General features: G+C 42.1%; 1 protein-coding gene across 1 annotated transcript in view; it reads left to right on the forward strand.

The window, feature by feature from the left end:
• The window catches only part of LOC138566947 (zinc finger protein 91-like), a 1,189,804-nt gene that overhangs the window by 225,421 nt on the left and 944,921 nt on the right, over window positions 1–19,462 (forward strand). The window contains exon 3 of the mRNA XM_069644717.1: window positions 12,602–12,703. Within this exon, the coding sequence (XP_069500818.1) occupies window positions 12,602–12,703 (102 nt within the window). The remainder of the gene's footprint in view (window positions 1–12,601; window positions 12,704–19,462) is intronic.

Below are 19,462 nucleotides of genomic sequence, written 5' to 3' on the forward strand. Positions count from 1 at the left end.
AAAACAAGCCTTCTTTGCCTATGCCCCAAGACTATGGAACCTCCTCCCTGTCGGCATTGGAGTCGCCTCCACGCTCCTACAATTCAGAAAAGAACAGAGTGTTTGCCGAATGTTTGGAAGGAGAGGGAGCACTTCTGTTTGCCTACATGGATTGGTCTGGAAACCCTTTTGGCTGTGAAGTCTGCTTTCAGTGTGTATCAGTAACAGACTTCAAAAAAACACTCCTGGATGTTGAGCTCGCCTGGCGCCGTGTGTGGGGCGGGTGTCGCGCGCGGTGTCTGTCGGCTCATGGATCCTTCGTGTGCTGCTGGGTTTTTGGGGCTGGACTGGCTTCGCCTGGTCCCCTCTGAATGTAGTGATCGATGTAGTGCTCCTTGCGGTCTGAGTTCGGGAGAGTCGCTTCCAGCTTGCGAGCTTCCGCGTTCAAGCGGCAGTGTTGGATGTGAGGGCAGCAGGGATTCGTCGACTCAGATGGGCGGTCCTTGTCCCCTGAGCACTGATCCTCCCTAGGATCCAAGTGTTTCACGTTTACCTCTGACTGTGCTTCATGGAAAATCATCGCCTTATGTAATAAGAGAAAGCGAAATTGAAGCCCTGTTAAAGACCAAAAGTAACACCCAATTTGAAAAGAGTGCCAATTCGCCCATATTCAAACACCCTAAAGATTTGGGAAAACTTGATTCATTGATTTTGAAAAAAAACTTAAACAACCTAAAAAAGGATGCCACTCTAGTTCCGATGTCAGAACGGTAAGGTGGCGCTTTAACGGCGAACCGACTTCAAATGACGTAACTATGACCTCAAATGATGTACATTCATTACTACATGGAAATTCACAAGGCAATGAACTTGAAAGAACAACTTCAGAGGTCCCAAGTGGGCAACCCGAATTACAGTCCACTCCAGAGATAGCTGAGGAAGATTTGCTTGCAAATACACATTCAGTAGAACTGAAAGAAGCCCATATGCATCAATCTACGACTGAAAAAAATATAAATACTCAAACAGTAGATTTGGAAGATGTGTCTATCAGTCAAATTTTGGCCAAAACAACAATTGAAAAAAACCCACATTAGAGCAGCAAGAGCCAAACACTCTCAATGGAGTATGGGCTCCAAAGCGACCACGAATGACATACCCTCCAAATGGAGAATCAAAATTTGCCCAGGAAGAGCAACATAATCGAAAAGAAATCTTTGCAGTGATGCACAGAGATCTACATCTGGATTTTGCTGATATAGAACTGCAAAATACAATACAGCCTGCGGATGTAGGAGATTGTCTGTTCTAGCTCAACTCGTAAATCAGATACGAGAATATTGCAAGCTCAAAATACAAATCTGTCCTTACACAGAAGTCAATTCAAAAGAGATATTTTCACTTCAGGATGATACCTCTTCTTCATCTGAATTTAGTGAAAACGAGAGCAAAATAAACAGAAGAAATTCCTCAAAAAAATACAAGACTCGCACCCAAAAAGGAGCTGAAACAGAATCAAGATGGATTAAAGAGCTACAGGAATCCATTACTGCGTCAGTAGCTATTATAACTATGGTGCCTTTTCTTAAACTGTATGAGAATTTAAATGACATTCAGCGAGACCAACCCACCATGATTGCTCTAATGATTAGCAAAATGATTTATGTTGAATCGGTTATGGAAGCCATTAAGGAAAAGCAAAGCCGAGAAAAAGAAATGGATGGAGTAATTCTAAAAACGCTGATTGATTTGCTGCAGGATGCAAAATCAGATAAGCCTTTCTTCCTAGAAGGCACCCGCAAAATTGTATCAAATCTATCTTTAAAATTGAAAGATTCAGAAGCATCAGAAATGAGAAATCCAGCAAATATCGCTGAGATTGCTAGTGATGCAAATTCTTGTCAAATTGTTGAAAGTCACAAAAGACAACTTTTGTCGCATGGGCAAGTGCCACTAGCAGAATCTGATACAATACTTCCGACCTTGATAACTTCAAGCAATGACACAGAAGTGAAAATGGCTTGTGAAGCGATCGATATTCGGCAGGGACAACTCGTAAAGACTTCAGAGCGAGCCTCGACTAACCCATTTCCAATATTTGATCAAACTGCTTCACACAAATCGGAGGCGAAAAAGCCAGAACCTGGTCAAAAGAGGCTTGAAAAGTATATGCAAGTCAAAGAATATAAGGAAACAAGACGCAAAAAAAATCTGTGGTTCAATAAGCTTCCTAAGAAAGCTTAAAATACCAACTGAAGAAGCTATTCCAAGTACTTCCTTCGCCCCTCAACTCTGTGGAAATAATTCTGGAGCAATGAGTAGTTTGCCACCAGTGGCAAATACGACTCATGATGCATCCTCTGATGAATCCAGCGAATATGATGTTGGTATTCAGGAACTGCTAGATCTGTCTGTTTGAGACAGAGGGTTTGCTGGGAAATGAAAATCAAGAAAAAGAGATTGTGGACTTCAACATATATGAATCAGCTGAGGTATGAATAAAGACCATAGAAAAAAAAATGTCTCCAGAAAAATTTCTGACAATAAGTGAGAAAAGAGAGAGATGCATACTTAAACGCGTAAAAGTAAGTAATGAAATCTTGCAAGAACCGGTATTGAGCGATTCATTTGCTCAACTTTCGAGTAACTCTCGACAAAAAAACAGACAGTGCAACGTTCAATAATCATGAAACGGAAAGAACAGCTAAAATTACTGGACCAAATAAAAAATGGAGCAACTCAAAGCAAAAATCACCATCTAATACTGTTGTTGTTTTGGAAAGATTGTCAAAAACTTCAGACGGCAGAATATTGAACAGATCGGCGGTCATGAAAATTTTACAGTATATTCCGCAATTAAAGACCATAAAATCAGAGGAAATTCTGACTAAGTTTTCCAAATGAAACACGAGTCGATTTGGTTGAAATTGTCACCAATTCTGTGATTCTTGCTTTCATCATGTTAGAGGCCACTGAGAATTTCAGGCTTTTAGGTTTCAAAATTGGCAGATCAGCATCAGCTGAAGTTTCTGGTGCCCAGACATGGAATAGCGAAAAAGATAACCACTCAAAAAATAGGGGGGACGCGAGAGATAAAAAGAGCTTCAGAGTGCAAAAAATGGCCACGATGCTCACAAAGTGAATAAGGTTCCTAGTGTTAGGGAGAATTCTCTTGTAAAGCTAATTTCCCAAACCTAGTGAGTCCCCCAGCAGCTTTGCTGGATTTTTGGGGTTTGTTTTTTTTCTCCTGCTAAGAGTGAGACTCTTTTACTCCCACTCTTAGGCATGATTTGAGGTATGTCTCTGACTATTTGTGTGATTTTGGGCTATGGGGTCTTTTACTACATAGGGTATCATCTGTTTTTCATGTGTGTTACACAGGACCCTCAGTGCAGTAACACAGGGATGTCATAGTGACCCCCAAACATAGACTCCATACCCTGGGACTGACTGTCTCCCAGGGCATGTAAAGTCACCATTGCCTTTACTAGTCCTAAATTGTGAACAGAACCAGTACACACCATCATATTGTGGAAGTGCTGGAAGGGGTTAATTATATTGCCCCTGGGTCTGTTTTCAAGAGGGCACTGTCCAGTCCCCCGTGTCGAGTTTCTGGCTGGTGGCAGTGGTTACCACGCAAAATATTCCACCGGAATATTTCCTATTGGTTTTTCCAATTCATTTTAAATGCACCACTTTTTCGTGCATTGTTAAAGATACTGCCGGTTTATTTATTTAATATTAAATCAACGGTTCGGTCTTTTTGCCAGAACTCTCTTCTAAAATGGCGTTCGTTCCATCTCTGTATCTCTGACCAAGGTCGAGCCCTTTGTTCCACTTTTTGGCGGGCCTCTCCACAGAAGCCCTCCAAATGGTGCCACTCTGTCTGGATTCCACAGGATGTGTGGGGAGGGGAATTGGCACCTTGGACTGCGTTGCCTTAGCAACTCAAGTCGCACTCTATTCTCATTGGCCCAGTGGTGAGCCGCCCGGCTCACCACTTAGCATGTGTGAGTGACAGCTAGGCTGTTAAATGGGGGGTTTTCTGCATAAAAGCAGGGCTTTTGGGACTCTAACTTCAGAAGTCGCCACAGGACCTAAGAATCCGAAGAGGAAAGAAGCTGAGCCATCTGCAATGACGTCACCACCAGTGGAGCCCTGCTGCAACGACCTCACCACTTTCCCGATGACAAGAGGAGATCTTCTGCTGGAAGAGTCTTCTCCCTCTGAGCTGGTGGGATCAACCAGTTCGCCACTTCGCCTTCCAAAGACGTCTCTTGGTCGACTCGCCCGTGCCAAGCACCCCGGCGACCGGATAGCCAAGCTTCACCACTTTGACCGTGAATAAAAGGAACGCACCTTTTACCGACGAACTCTGCGGCTGGTCTCTTCCCTGGGCAGTGCAACAACTACAAGGTTCCCCCTCGACGAGATCTTCTCTTCCCCTGGTCGAATCCACAACTTGCATCCACTGCCAGGAACAACTGCCGCCGCTGGAGCTTCCTCTCTCTTTAAGGTACTGTGTTCCACCTGGCCTCACTTTCTTCAGATTGCTAAAGGTGACCCTTAAATCCTTGGCTTTCCAACTGGGTTGGCTCCAGACCTTCTAACTTTACTTCTCGAATCACCCTATCCTCTTTTGAACACTCTGCAAAGACTTTTAGTGCATTTTAAACCGTGTGATCCAAGGCACGTTTCGCTTTTCTCCATTTAAAGTGGGCCTGGCCTATGAATGTTGGCTCTACAGTGTATACTGCCTTCACTGACTTGCTTTGGACTTAGAAAAGTGTTGGGAATTGTTTTATTCTTATGCTCTGCCTTTTTCTCCCCCTTTAACCTAATTATTGGAGTGCCATCTAAGTTACGCACTCACCTCTGTTTTGACAAAAAGTGGTGTTTTAACTTAGACTGGTCTAGTAATTGCTAGGGGAGGCGTAAATACTTTTCTGATTGTGTTTTGAACTTGCTTTGACTTATAGTGCTAGTGTGTTTTCTAAAGTGTGTGTTAAATAATTATATACTTTTGATACAAAGCTCTGGTCAGTGTTTGCTTGTTCCACTGTGTTTTCAGCCCTATTGTGTATACTCTATATACTGCCTTACCCTTCTTGAGAGAAGTCTGACTGCTCAGCCACAGCTACCAGGTAAATCTGGGTGGTACAGACTGCTAGCAATTGGATTTACTGCTTACTCCTGTAGTCTTAATCTTTTTGCAGTGGTCCCCAAGGGAACTGCACAGGATTCTGCCTAACACCTAGTGCTAAATTAACAGAAAGGACTAATACAGAAAACAACATATCGCCGTCCCAAGAAAATGATAATGGAGAAATTCAAATAAGTTATGAAAAGGAACACCTAAGAAAAATTAAAATAACCATTAAAAGCACTCAGAACTCAGACGAGCAACATGGCATAGTTTGAAAAATCAAAGGTTGATCCTAAATATTGGAATTGTTTGGCTGGCTCCCTTGTAACGAGGACAAAAAAGTAGCTGCCTCAGAGCACGGATGGAGAGCTGTGGACAATAGGCAGCTGGAATACCAGGGACTTCCGTCATCTCTTCAATGACTTTAATCAAAACATCAGTAATCTTGAAATTATATGTATATAAGAGTCGTGGTTAAAAGTTCCCCCTTTAGTTGTCTTATTCAATCCAGCTAAATGAGGAACGCGTGGCAGGCCATTTGCAGGCCTAAAACCATGATCAAAAATGGATCAGTGTTGACTGTGATTGAGTACGCAAATATAAACACATATATATATAGTCAACAATAGTACTAATTGAGTCAGCAACACCAACATTGCATCAGATCTTACTAATACTAAATGTATATTGGAATCCTCTAAAGAAAGAAGGCGAACAGTTCATAGATCTAATCATGGATTGCTTGGGTTCCAAAAGAGAGATTTAACAGGATATGGATATTATCTGTAGCAATCTCAATGCTAATTCCTTCGAATGAAAAATGGAAAAAACAGTCAGGAATGGTTAGCAAAAAGGGAAGAAAATGTGAACGTGGACAAAACTGGAATGAAGAAATGGATGTTAGGAGACTCTACAGACTGAATGGAAACATGAAAAGGGACATCCTGCCTGCTGATACTTGGTCAAATTGCAAAATTAGTCAAATATTAGATTACATGTTTGTCTCAGAAAACCTGTTGACAAAGATTTTGAGTTTTAATGTAAATCCAGCAGCGTATAGCGATCATGATCCAATTATTGCATCAGCTTGGCGCTGGAAGCAAAAGGAAAAACAGGTCTGGGCCCCAAAGATCGAACTAGAAACAGGCCAGAATCGCCCGAGACTGAAAAGTAATGATGTAGACAGCGTTTTACTACACCTAGAAAAATGGCAACTTAAAGAAGTAATGTCTATAGAATATAATGTGACTTTACAGAGCTTTAAAGAAAAATCAGGCAAAGCAATCAAAACGAAATTTAAGAAGATGCACATATATGACATAGAAATAATGGCACAGAAAAAACAATTGCGGAAAGATTTCTATTCGATAGAAATATTGAATCATCAAGAAAAAAAGGAGCTTATACTTTGGAAAAGAAAACAAAAACATAAAAATTGGCAAAAGTAGTTTATAGCGTCACTACTGTAACGATGCAGAACACAAAGCTTTGTTAAACGCAAACAGTAGAAATGTATGGGATTTATTGAATGAGAAACAAACATCTTCATGTCTTATAAACCCCATTTCAGAAAACATTTGGACCATTCATTTTGATAAATTGTCCAATGATCCAGGAAAAATCCTTCCTACAGACCATAAACAAGTTGAAGCTGATGAAGCATGGAACATCAAGTTTGACAACTAAGATATAAAGGTTTTGATCAAAAAGGCCAGCAATTCACAGGCTCCTGGCCCAGATGGCTTATCTAACGCAGTGCTGAAAGCAGACACAGAAAAATTGTTTGAAGTACTGCAAGATGCTCTTTAACAGGATTGTCAATTTTAGAAGAATTCCTAAATCATGGAAATCAGCCATTATCATCCCCATTTTTAAAAAAGGGAATCGTGTGGAGCCGAAAAATCAACCAATTGCTTTGTTGGACTGTATAGGAAAGATGTTTGCCTCCCTTCTCCTAATTCCCCTAAAAAAATGGATCAGAGATACAAATGCTAATGATAGACGCAAATCTGGTTTTGTTGAACAAGTAAGTTGTAGACTAAATCTTTTGCTTCTAGTATTGATGGAAAATGAGCTTTCACAAATAGTCAAATTGTATATGACCAGCATTGATTTGCGTCAAGCGTTTGACAGTGTAAACCGAAATCAGCTGTGCAAGAAATTAGAAGTGAAACGCTGCCCTATGGACCTATTAAAAGCTATAAAAGAATTATATACGAACACATCAATAAGAATTAAATTGGACCAAAGTGGTAATCTATCTGAAGAAATTATGACAACGAAAAGGCCTGAAACAAGGTTGTCCATTGGCAGCTACTCTTTTTTGCTTCTTCATTGAAGATATGCAACACTCCCTCGATAACAAAAGATCTTTTCCGCCAAGAATAAATGGCAATCCAGTTGGTCGCTTACTATATGCGGACAATTTGAGCATATTAGATCATACTCAAGTTGGCTTACGAGCTTTGGCCCAGGTTGAGAAATAAGTATCTGACAAGGATTTGGAAATACATGCAGCAATGTCAGAAATTTTGTTGTCTGGCGTTAGAAGATGGAAAAGGAATAAATGTGTTAAATGGAAATTGAACAACAAACAAATAGAGCTAAGTAGTGAAATAAGATACTTAGGAGTACAGTTAAGCTGGACAAAGACTGAAGATCCTTGGAAAAAGATGCTAAAGAACAAGACAAAACAATTGATCGCGCAAGCGAAAAAAAAATTTATAAAAGAAATGGCACATTTTCTCTCCAGCCTGTAATTACATTCTATAGACTCAAGGCAATACCAACATTAATATACAGTGGTGAAACGTGTATGAATATCAGAGGATTTTTGGAATGCCCTAGAAGGGCTATTTTGGAAAACCATCCTACCAGTACCAAAAGCCACCCCGATGATTGTGATCCACCATGAACTTGGTTTGACAGCCTTATATGTGCACATTATGTATAACAAATCCATGCTATATAGAAAGACAATGAGTAGCATCATACCACCACAATTTGAGGTGCTACGAGAGAACAGCAACAGCTTTACAGAGAAAGTAGTAGAGGACTGGAAAAAAGAATGCGTTCAGATGCTTGAGGATCTGGGTCTTGATGTAAATACTCTATTAGAAAATCCAAATTTGGTCAAAAGAAAGATATGGGCTGAGGATTGGTTCAAAACTGAAACAAAAAGAGCGGCATCAAAAACCCACACACTCCTAAAAACAAATTGGGGCGTGATGACCATAAGCCCTGAATACTTGAGAAAATGCCCCCATTATTAACAAAGAGATTCATTGTTGCGGCTTAGACTGAATGTTCTACATAATAAAACAACTATGGCGAGATATAGTAAGGAACCAATATGCATAAAATGCAGATTGTGCAAGCAAAATGAATCTCTAAGCCATCTGATATTATTCTGTACAGAACTGAGAGATGTAAGAAATATATATCTCAGGAGCAACATCGTAGATCTATGTGGTCTCGGTTCAGAAAAATGGTAGAACTTGATATGATTGTAAAAACCCAAGAATAAATTATGCGACATCCAAATTCTTGGAACAAACATTCAAGGTGTTAGAACATTCAGGAAAGGTTGATGAAAACTAGGTCTGCTTATAAACCCTGAAAATGAATCAGAAACCCGGTATCGAAAACCTGTTATATATCAGACTGCGAGATTGTTTTCTAATCTATAATTTTAATTTAGCTAAAATAGCTTACTGTTATGTCAGCTTTTTTTAGTGTAATTGATTGTTTATTTGTGATTTAGCTGTTTCCGTTTGTTATGTCTGTTCTCTTAACTAATTTGCAGATAGTGAAAGGTTTGTAATAAACCATGTACACTTAATAAAAAAAGAAAAAAAGAACTCCAGACCCACCACCTTGAAGGAATGTCTCTGCCTCACTTCCTAGGACATCACATCGCCCCTTGCGCCACCTCAGTCGCTAGACGCCGCCCGCCCCTCTCCTCCCTGACACCTGGTACAGCTGTACCCCTCTTGCCACTGTATATCTTTGCTGTTACCTCTGTAAAGTGCTCTGTTATGTGTCTGCATTGTTGTATACCTCTATAAAGGGCTCTGTTGCTTCTCGTAGCTAGGTTTAGACTCAGTAAATACCATAGTAATAAAGAAATAATGATAAAAAAGGGGGATAACTCCAAGTTGCTCAAGAGGTCAGTCTGCCTGCAAGGGCTCATCTACACTTTTTAGTATCGGCCTGTGTTGAAACATGGAACTGTGGATTTGCTTTTCAGAGAATACAACTGAATAAAACAGATGGACGATGATGTGGGGGATTTAGCCAGGGACGGTTGCACATTGTACCAGCCTATTCTTGATCAGGGAACAAAGTATTGTTCCCTCCACATCCTCATTAAAATGGTGTCCTGGATCTAAAAGTCCAGCAAGGCACCACAGCATGGCTGCGTTTACCTTGTGTGCATGCAAACTATTGTGTGTCTCGTATATGGTCATGGCCTTCTTGAGATTCCAGGTTGGGAGCACATCCGGAGTGTTTTCCCAGTCAAAAGCCTGGAACATTGGAATGTGGGGACCATTCTTGATTGGATGACTGCCACATATTTGAATAGTGAATCATCAAATTGGAAGCAGGATGTGCATGAAATATGTATAAGAAGAGGGGCATATGTCTTTGAGTGTCTACATATTGTTGGGTCCTTTTCTGCCTTATACCAAATGTAAGTCTGTATAATTATGTTAATGCAAACGATATGCATTGTTTTAGCAAATGATCTAGTATGGCAGAGCTGAGGTATGATCCTGTTCTCTCTAAAATTGGTCTATACACCGAGATCGCTGAGCTCGTTTAATTCTATTCTCAGGTTGTATTTGTATTCCTCTTTTGTACATATATTTTAATTAATACTTGTAATATTTGATTATTAATGAAATGGTGTGAAAAGTTTTGTTAAACTGAATCGCATTCAATAAAAAAAAAGAGGGACACCTACGTCAAACATTTGTAAAATGCTGGGAGTCATAGCGAAGCAGCTGGAAAGAGGCCTTAACCAAATGAAGGCTAAGGATTTACTCCTGTAATCTACAATCTGACAGTGAAGTACTGCTGGAACCTATGTGCTTGAAATCTCACCCCCGTGGTCAGAAGTAACCAAACCAGTTCTCCAGTTTGGTAGGCACAACTGATTTACTGAGCTCCATGCCTCAACAGAATAGCACTTGCACCTACCTAAAATGCTAGCCTTTTCTATCGGACTCCTGCTGTCTTGCAACACCTCAACAGGTATTTTTTTATTGTTTTGTTATGCACCTTATTTAAAAAGTAGTTTCTCAAATCACTAGGATAGGAAGGGGTAGGGAACAAAAGGGATGGACGCGGAAACATAAGGGGTGGAGGAGTGCAGAATGTATTTTCAGTACCAGAAAAAGTACATTCATGATCTACATCAAAAATATAATGGGACAGACATTAATTGAAAGGCTGGTGTTCAATATAAGGAATGCTATAGAATTGGAGGGCGTAATTGAAATCTCGTTCAGTCCAGACAAGGGTGTTTCGGGAGGAAGTGCGGGGGCGACATGCACTGGCACTTAAAAGGGAGTGCTCTTTGACGGGCAATGGGCAGGGAATGAGAAAGGCTAGGGGCGTCATAATCCAGGAGGCTCTAATGTGCTTGTGAGCTAACCAGCTATTGAGAAGTAAGCCGAGCGTTTGAGGCAAGCCCTTTTTTTTTAGCCTCAACTTTTGAGGAACGTTTAGTAACGTCTAGCAAAGTTTAATGACCTGTAATGTACAGTACCATTTTTGTCAAAGCTATATAAACAGTATATTTTCATGAATCTACTTTGTGGAAAATCACGTATGTGCTGTTGTATGTCGCACTGTATATTTCCCACCCTGCCCTCCGCCCTCCTTAAAGTTATAGCTTTGACTGCGCATTCATGTTTTCCGCTTCGAGTAAAGCAATATACAGAGGAGCCCTGCATCCAGGTGTGGATTGATGTTCCTTAATCCTAAACTTATGGTCTATGGGAATCTATTGTATTGCTTTTGCATAGTTGCAATTGTGCAGTGCAAACTATGAATTACTTGTTGCGGTTTTCTAAAACCTGACATAATAATAAAAAAATGTTTGACTATGGGAAGGCACCGTGATCGTTCAGAAGGGATCCACCCTGCTGCGAGGGCCAGTTTAGCTTTTCAGTGCCATGCTACTTTGTCTGGGTAGGACTGCTAAGTGGATTACTGTTAATGCTTTACTGTACACTACAGTGCATGTTGCCACAGGATCAGACCCAGTTTGGCCAATTTTTTGCTGAAAAATGCATTTGTTAAAAGCTGTATTTTGATTGTCTTCCACAATTTTAAAATCCTCTTCGGAGTCTGGAGGAAGGGATCTTGGACAGTTAGAATCAGCTGTATATTCTCATTGCTTGCACTTGTAGTTTTAACTCCCCCTTCAGCTGAGCTCATCCACCAGAGACTTGTCTGTCCAACAATGCTTTAGTTCAGACATGAGAAAAGCACAGCGATGCTGGGAGCTGGCTGGCGTGTATCAACCCACCGCACTTCGGCGTTCCAATACCTAGGACCGCAGCACACTAACCTGTTATGATCTACTTGGTTTTCATGGTTCTACTTATTTTCCATGTTGGGTGGGCTGCTTACATGTGGGGTACTTTGTTTATTGCTGCATAAGGACTAATGTACTTTTTAAATGAATTTCCTCTACAGCAGAGTTTGGTACCCCATCAGCATTTTTGTACACAACACAATTTGTGCTGCTTCTGAGGCAGATCCCCATTCTTTCTATGCAATTGAAACATGTCATGTTGGGGTTTGTTGGGTCTAACCATTTAAATTTGACACAAGACGGCTTTTGTTCTCTTCTTCATGACACTTTGATTTGGCGTACAATACAAACTTATGTCTCCAGATCATAAGTGAATTGGGCGGTTTTAAATATGTGTACGATTACTTGTTTCCATTGGGTGTGAATAGGTTGCACTGAGCGCCTGTGCTTTTTACATTTTTCATTTTTGTGTTTTTTTTATTGAATCATTAAGAAATCTAACTAATACTTTATCTATTTTAGGTGCTATGTATATACGGAGTTTTGTAGGAAATTATTTCCACAGGCACACTTTGGATTGCCACCATTTTCGTCCCTGTATCGGGTTCCCACCCTTACTAGTAGCTATATATGTCCACTTTATTATGCACATGCCCTGTATTTATTCTGCTAGTATAATCAGTGTTGCTCTTTTGGTTCTCAGGGATGGAGGTTGTGACCATGCATGCCTGCTGTGCGCTGCTTTTTTCTTTTTAATATTTTTGTTTTGCAAGAAGTGTTTCAATGGACACTTGTAACTAGGGAATCACATGAACCCATGCCAAGGGCTTAATGAGAGCTGCCAGTGCAATCTTCATCACAGGGAAAAAAACTTGTAATATTGTAAGCAAATAAAGTGTCTGATCAATTTCGCTTCATATTGGTCACAGGCTATGAAATTGTCAATCGTGACATTTTGCTGCGAGTTTCGAAGGATGAAAGGAGTCCCAGAGATGCAGAGAGGAGGCCAGTCATCAATGATCCAGGTGTAGGTGAGTTTGACAACTTGGCAGAGAAGATGGACCCTCCGCTGTGATCAGATTTTCCCTGTAATTATGTAATTCTGTCATTTGATATGGCTGCTTCTAGTCTAGAGAGAGGGCTGTTTTTCTTGAGATACGGTTTCCAGATGTATTTGTGCACACTTGATTAAGGTTGAAGTTTGTAATCGGTGCCCTCTTTGTCCCAGTGTGTCAGATACCCTGGTAAAACTGTATCTATCCTCCCTAGAACTCTGCGTGAACAGTGGTTAGTTTGGAGGCTCCTAAAATATATGTAGTCTTTCAAAGGGGGTAATCCAGGAGCTCCATGATGACCCAGCGAATGCCCCTCTTAATTGAATGTCCAACAGGTGGTTTAGGACAAGACCTGTTGACCATTTGGTAGCGAGGTTCATCACCCAGGTTCTACTTTATAGAATTTGGGTGGGGAGGCTCTCGGAGGCTCATATCACAGCACAGCACATAGACGCAAGATCAATAATAACATTGGCTCTTTGAAGTTTATTTTATATAGCCTTTTTTTCACTGAAAAGTATCGCACAACAGACTTTAGCAAAACTGCGCGCATTCAAAAGCCGTAAAATAGTAAATCGTAAAACGATGCCAAAGTTGGTTCCGATTACACATGCAAGCATATCTGACCTGTTCATTTCGCTCAACTAATGGGGCTTGTGAATAACTTCTGCTAAACACTAAGACATTGCTGTAGAAGCCAGTGCCGAGACTCTTATTAAAGCTGCTCTGTCTTAAATATGTTTGTCAGCCCAGGTTCCGTTTTAAATTCTTCCACTGTGACCTGGCTTGCTTAAGAGTTTTCACAAGGGCATTAAATAAGTTTATTTCAGAGGAACCTCATAAAATCACAGTTTGATGTATTTAGAAATATTAACATGTTAATATAAATACATTCCAGATGAATACTGCATAATGTACAGACAATGCTGATTGCTTAATCTGTTTAGGCGCCCATGGTTTACATAGACTGCCATCTAGTGGTTAGCTCGGTTTAGTACAATTTTGTTCACTTCCAAAGTAAAGATCAGGTCGTTCCTGTCGTGCTATCCATATCCTAGTGTACACAGGTATCACAGTGCTTTAAGTGGTATTGGAAATCGAGTTGGGGGCCTAAAGACACGCCCCCTAACGAGAGCCCCCCTCGATTGAAGGGGGGGGGGGGGGTTGGAGGGAGCGGCCGGTAAAAGTTGGAGCTGGGGCACACTGGCATTATTACCTTTGATGCGCCCAGTCCCTCCTTTTAATCAAAAGAAGGGGCTGGGCGCAACAAAAGGTGTGACACCAGTGTGCCCCAGCAGGCAGCCCCTTCATTCAAGGAGCCCGCTTTAACCACGGGCCCCCTTGATTGAAAGGTCTGTACTTGAAACAGGAGGAGGGCTGGAGGGCCCAATCTCCTTTTTGTTGTCAAGTAAACTAGTCATCACCCAGCATTATGCTGGGTGATGACTAGGTAGTTACTCGAAACGAAAGGAGAGCTGGGCCGTCCAGCCGTCCTCCTGTTTCGAGTAGTAGATGGACATCAGGCAGCCAGCACTGGACGGTTACGCCTGCTGCTTGCCGCTGTCAGTACTCGATTTAGAAAAAAGAAAAGGGACGCATTTTCTTTTTTCTAAACCGAAGTGCTGACACCTGCAGGCAGCTCGTGTAACCGTGCAGCCGCTACATGGGCTGTCTGAGATGCTGGCTGGCTGGCTGGGGTGCGCCCCGGCTCGGGAACCCTTTCTGGAGACTGCCTGGGGCCGGCCGGCCGGCCGGCCTTGGCCCACTTACAACCCTGGGTATCCACAATTCTTAATGCGTCAGCATCCTCAGATTCTTTTTTTTTATGCCATTGATTGGTCGCATGCGAGTAATGCAGAAATACATGTTTCCACTTCATGAACATTTGGATGGTTTCTTTGTTATCGAGGTTGCCTTTGTGCCTGGCTGCACTATACAAATAAAACAAATACAAATCGATCGCCGGGTTGCCAATAACACAAAATAAGAGCGATGTATTTTTGTAGCAATGAATTATGTCTAGCATCAAGGGTCTAAAGCTTAGGGCCATGGGTTTGTTTTAACTAAAAAGTGATAATTGCGTCTTTTTGCACATGTATGAATGGAGTTGTTGAATGAGGTCGTGAGTGATGGAGATGGGTGTTGCATGGATGTAATCACAAGTTTTGTGTGGTGCTTTTAGAGAATGAAATTGCACTAGATTGTTTTTTTTTAGGTTCAAATGTGTTTCACCCTGATTTTTTTAATGCATTAGATATAGGTGATTAGCAATTGTGTATTTTTGTATCTTTTGTATTGCTGCTTTTGTGATAATATGTTTACATGCCATGAAAAAGAATGAAATAAAACAAATAAGAAAATAAACACGTTATGTAAAAAAACAAAACGTTTTCCACTACATTTTTTTGAAGGGATTGTATCCTAATTGTCTTTAAACAATTAAATGCAAAGAGAGTCAGTACATGCTCACCGGCATTTGTACCTTTTTGTATTACCGATCGCCGGGTTGAAATCCAGGCACTTCAACACTGGACACTGTGTTTCTACAATTCTCTGGTGATGGATCAAATTGCAGCCCAGCAGACAACACCCGACTCCAGGCATACGTATACATTAGGGAGATTGGGGTTAATATTTCTCAGATATTGAGCATGCCTTTAGATACCCACACCCTTACACTCGCAGGAAATCTGTTTTGCTTTGATACTTTGAGAACGCATTTAAATTCTTCGCCGATGGTAACCACTTTCCTTGGCAGGATACACATAATGTGTAACCATTGGCTTCCAAGGGACCACGCAGAGGGCAAATGCTCAGTGTGCAAGCAATGTACACTACAGGGGAGCATTGAGTGCGCTGAGCTGCCTTTGCAATGCAGTCTGATCTTGAGCTGGTTCAGGACTCCAACTCAGAAGATGTTTGCAATGCCATGGAACCGAGAAAACTGGGCATGACTATCCCCGATCAGCCATCAAAGGAGTGGTTCAAAGAGAAACCTTTGCAGTCCGTGCCAACCACCGAAGGGCCTGCTTCTGTCTGGCCTAAGGAGACTCCTTCCTGTGACCTACGACTGCAAACCATACAAAACCCAGCTTTAAAGAGAAAGCCGGAGCACTGACCTGCAAGCACTGGTCTGAAGATACTGGAGTATTTCGATCTAAGACTCTGTATAAACCCAGTACCCAGACTTCTTTGAAGTCAAAGAACAAAAGAGCGCAATAATAATAATAATTTGGCATTTATATAGCGCTACGAACCCTCGGGTATCTGAACGCTGCTTATTATTACCCACGGTGTGTGGTGCTCAATGGTTCAAATATAAGCAAACTCACTGTTAAGATGGATATTCTGGATCCACCCTGCGGGCATATTCTGAGAAATCGCTCCATCCTGTTGAACAGGAAAAGACGCTAATGTCTATACCAAATCTGTCAAGGTTGTGTGACTGAGAAGTAAGGCTTATATTTAGGAGAGTGTGGGGATGGTGAAGGGGGGATGGTGAGGGTTTAAGCACACAGATCACTCTCAATTTAAGTTAGAGAGGTGTTGTATCCTATATAAAATGAGTGATCTCTGTGTGAGTGCACTGGACTTGTGGAATGCTGGTGGCGCTTGAGTGTTGGGGCACCTGGGAGTTCCACAGAGGACGGTTGGGAACTTGGAGCTGGGCAAGGAACCAGGGTGGAGGCCTGTAACTATCTCTCCAATTTTACTGCCTGTACTATGGAACATAAGGAATAAACATTTCCTTTTCCACTTAACTGGGTCTGCCTGGTTTCTGCTCCTTGTGATTACTGGCCCAGGGTAGATCCTGCAGGAGGCAGGATATATCAATTTGGCGACGAGGATATTTGAACCTGGACGAAGTTGGGGTGTAGGAGAGAAGGTGAAGTGAAGCAGTGAAGTACCAGCGTTTGAGAAGTGTCTTCCTGGGTGCTGGTAATGGAAAATGCAGCTGGTGCCAAATAATAAGAACGTGACACCAGACAGGCTGCATGAAGGTCTGAAGCCCAGACTGGAGAAGAGCATGACCTTAAAAAAAGTCTTGGGGCCGTGTGGCAGTGTGAAGTTGCCATTTAGGCAGACCCTCCAGCCTATAGTGATTTTGCGATCTCGCAAAATGCAGAGAAAACGACCGTTTTGCGCAAAATGCCGCAAAAACCGGCCGTTTTGTGCAAAAACAGCATCTTTTTTAAAAAAGAATATTTTTTTTACATTTTTTTTTTTTTTAAAGTAATCTGCAAAAATTACTGTTTTAAAAAAAATAATACTCAGGGTGCCAGGTTCTCAACTTTTTTTTTTTACACAAGAAATGAAATGCGCTAACACATCTCATTACTTGCGCCCCAAAAAAGTGCAGCCCAATCCACAAGGGACGCATGAATGGGCACATTTTATATGCGCGCCCATTCAGATGGCCTTTTTCACCTCCTTGATCAAAGAAAGTGGCGTTTGTCAATTTAAAAGTGCATCGCTCATTTCCAAGCAAGATGCACTTTTAAATGTGCAGAAATTGTAGGCAACCCTATGCGCACGGGATGTGGGGCTGTCACTGCATGACAGGGGCCCTCATTACAACACCGGCGCTAAACCATGGCGCTATCAGCACCATGGTTGCTGCCGGTATTGTAACGAGTCCGCCATGGTGAAATGGGGAAGTACCACCCCATTCCAAGGTTGGGGGGGCGGTACTTCCCCATTTCACCATGGCCCTTCCCCATTCCCATTTTTGCCCCATAGGGCATAATGGGAATAGGGAAGGCGGTAATTACGGTACCGCAAATTGCGGTAGCGTAATTAGCACCAAGGTCCCTTTGCGGGTCCATTCCTTAACGGCTGGTAAAACCAGCCGTTACGGTGGGAACCCCCAAAGGGACCTCGTAATCAGGCGCTAAGGGATTACCGGTACCCTTACCGGTACCGGTAATCCCTTAGTGCCAGGGTCGTAATGAGGCCCGGGGTCTTTCTTGACCCTGTCATGCATTTCTTTTAAGGTATGAACTGCTGCTGTCGCTTGCATTTCTGTTCCTCAAACAGGATAAAAATGCATTTTTTGGGTCGCATTTTACAGCAGCAGGCACCTGGAGGGCCTTCCCCTGTGAAAGGCGCTGGGAGCTTGCAGAACACTGTCGGGAGAGCGATTCTATTCAAAGTACTGGCCATTTTGATGACAAAAATCTGTCCAATGTTACAATTTGACCTATTTCATCCAGTACTATTCAATCGATTTTGATAAATACTGAACATGTGTTGCGGGGGTGTCACCTGCTCCCCATGTTCAGTATTTTTGGTCTAGGGTGGTTGCAGAAGTGTTTTCCCCTTTTTCCTCAAAATTGGAGGTGGGAGAAAAAAAAAAGAAAATAACGAAAAAGGGACCGTGCAGAGTCGGATCCGACCCGCGTTTGAGGGACTGATCTGGCACCGCAGGGTTGCAGGGGAAGCGGCAGCGACCAAGCAGTTAAGTAGGGGAGGGAGTGGGGTGGTGGTGAAAGGTACATTTTGGGTTGTTTGGCTGAAGTGCAAATCAATTTGCAGCGAAATTGACTACTGTCAATTCCGCCGCAAATAATGACACTTCGGTCAAACAACCCAGAACACCATTCAAGGCAGCTGGCCAGCGCACAATTTGTGCACCAGCTCAAGCCTGTGGAAATGCGCCGGTCGCCTTTGAGAATAAGGTGACCTGCTCATTTCCAAAAATGGGTTGTCTAAAAATATAATATCCTCTGTTCTTTTTTTAAATGCCCCTTATTTGAGGAACTGGGTCAAAATCTGCATTTAAAGACAATAAAAAAATGGTTACACTATGAGACAGAGGGAGATTGATGGGTGAAATGTGAAGTGATGGGCAAGAAAGCAGAGGGAGAGCAGTGGGTCAGAGGAGGAAGCGCTGCACAAGAGAGCATAGGAAGCAGTGATGCTGTGGGTGAGAAATCTGAGAGTGAGCAGAGGTACAGAAAGTAGAGGGAGCGTGTGGTCAGTGAGCCAGAAAGCAGAGAGGAAGCGGTTGGCCAGAAAGAGGCAGTGAGTTGCAGATTGGGAAAAAGGATGAGGGAAGAATGCAATAGCATGGGAGAAAGGATGCAAGATGCAGAAGCAGCACAAAAGAATGAAGGACTGTATATTGCGGGAGGAATTGTAGAGTGTAAGGTGGGAGTATGATTTGGAGTGTGGCAGGGGCTGGGTAGTGCAAATTGTGACTTGAGTGTGACCTAGCACGTGAGTATTTGTATGACAGAGTTAGAGGTTAAGTATTGTAAGTTGTAATAGAGAGTTGGTGAGATGAGTGTTGGTGAGAGAGGTGTGTGGGTGTTTGGGGGATTGGAGAACATAGAAGGGGAATATTTTCAGCATTACAATTGATAATGATCAATTTAGTTAATACTATTAAATAGGCATGAACATTAAACCAGAAATGTAGCCAAATCAAACACTGTTCTGCCATGCTAGAGACATCTGGGACTCTTCCTATTAAATTAATACAAAAGATACATAATAATGATACCCTGGCTCTCTTGTAGCCTTGCACTCTGCCTATTTCCTGCAATGTGGCAATCTTACACCCTCCAGTTAATACAAAATGTCCCGCAAAAATGCTGCAATAAATAAAGGTTTGTGCCGCAAAATTTGCCATTTCATGCCGCAAAATCCTGGAAGGTCTGTTTAGGAAGCAAGCTGGTGTTACCTCCCATAAGCCGAGCGCTGTTGTGCTCATGAGTAGAAGGGCTCATAGAA

Source organism: Ambystoma mexicanum, chromosome 2p, assembly GCF_040938575.1.
Source record: "Ambystoma mexicanum isolate Mex_15411 chromosome 2p, UKY_AmexF1_1, whole genome shotgun sequence".
Taxonomy (NCBI): domain Eukaryota; kingdom Metazoa; phylum Chordata; class Amphibia; order Caudata; family Ambystomatidae; genus Ambystoma; species Ambystoma mexicanum.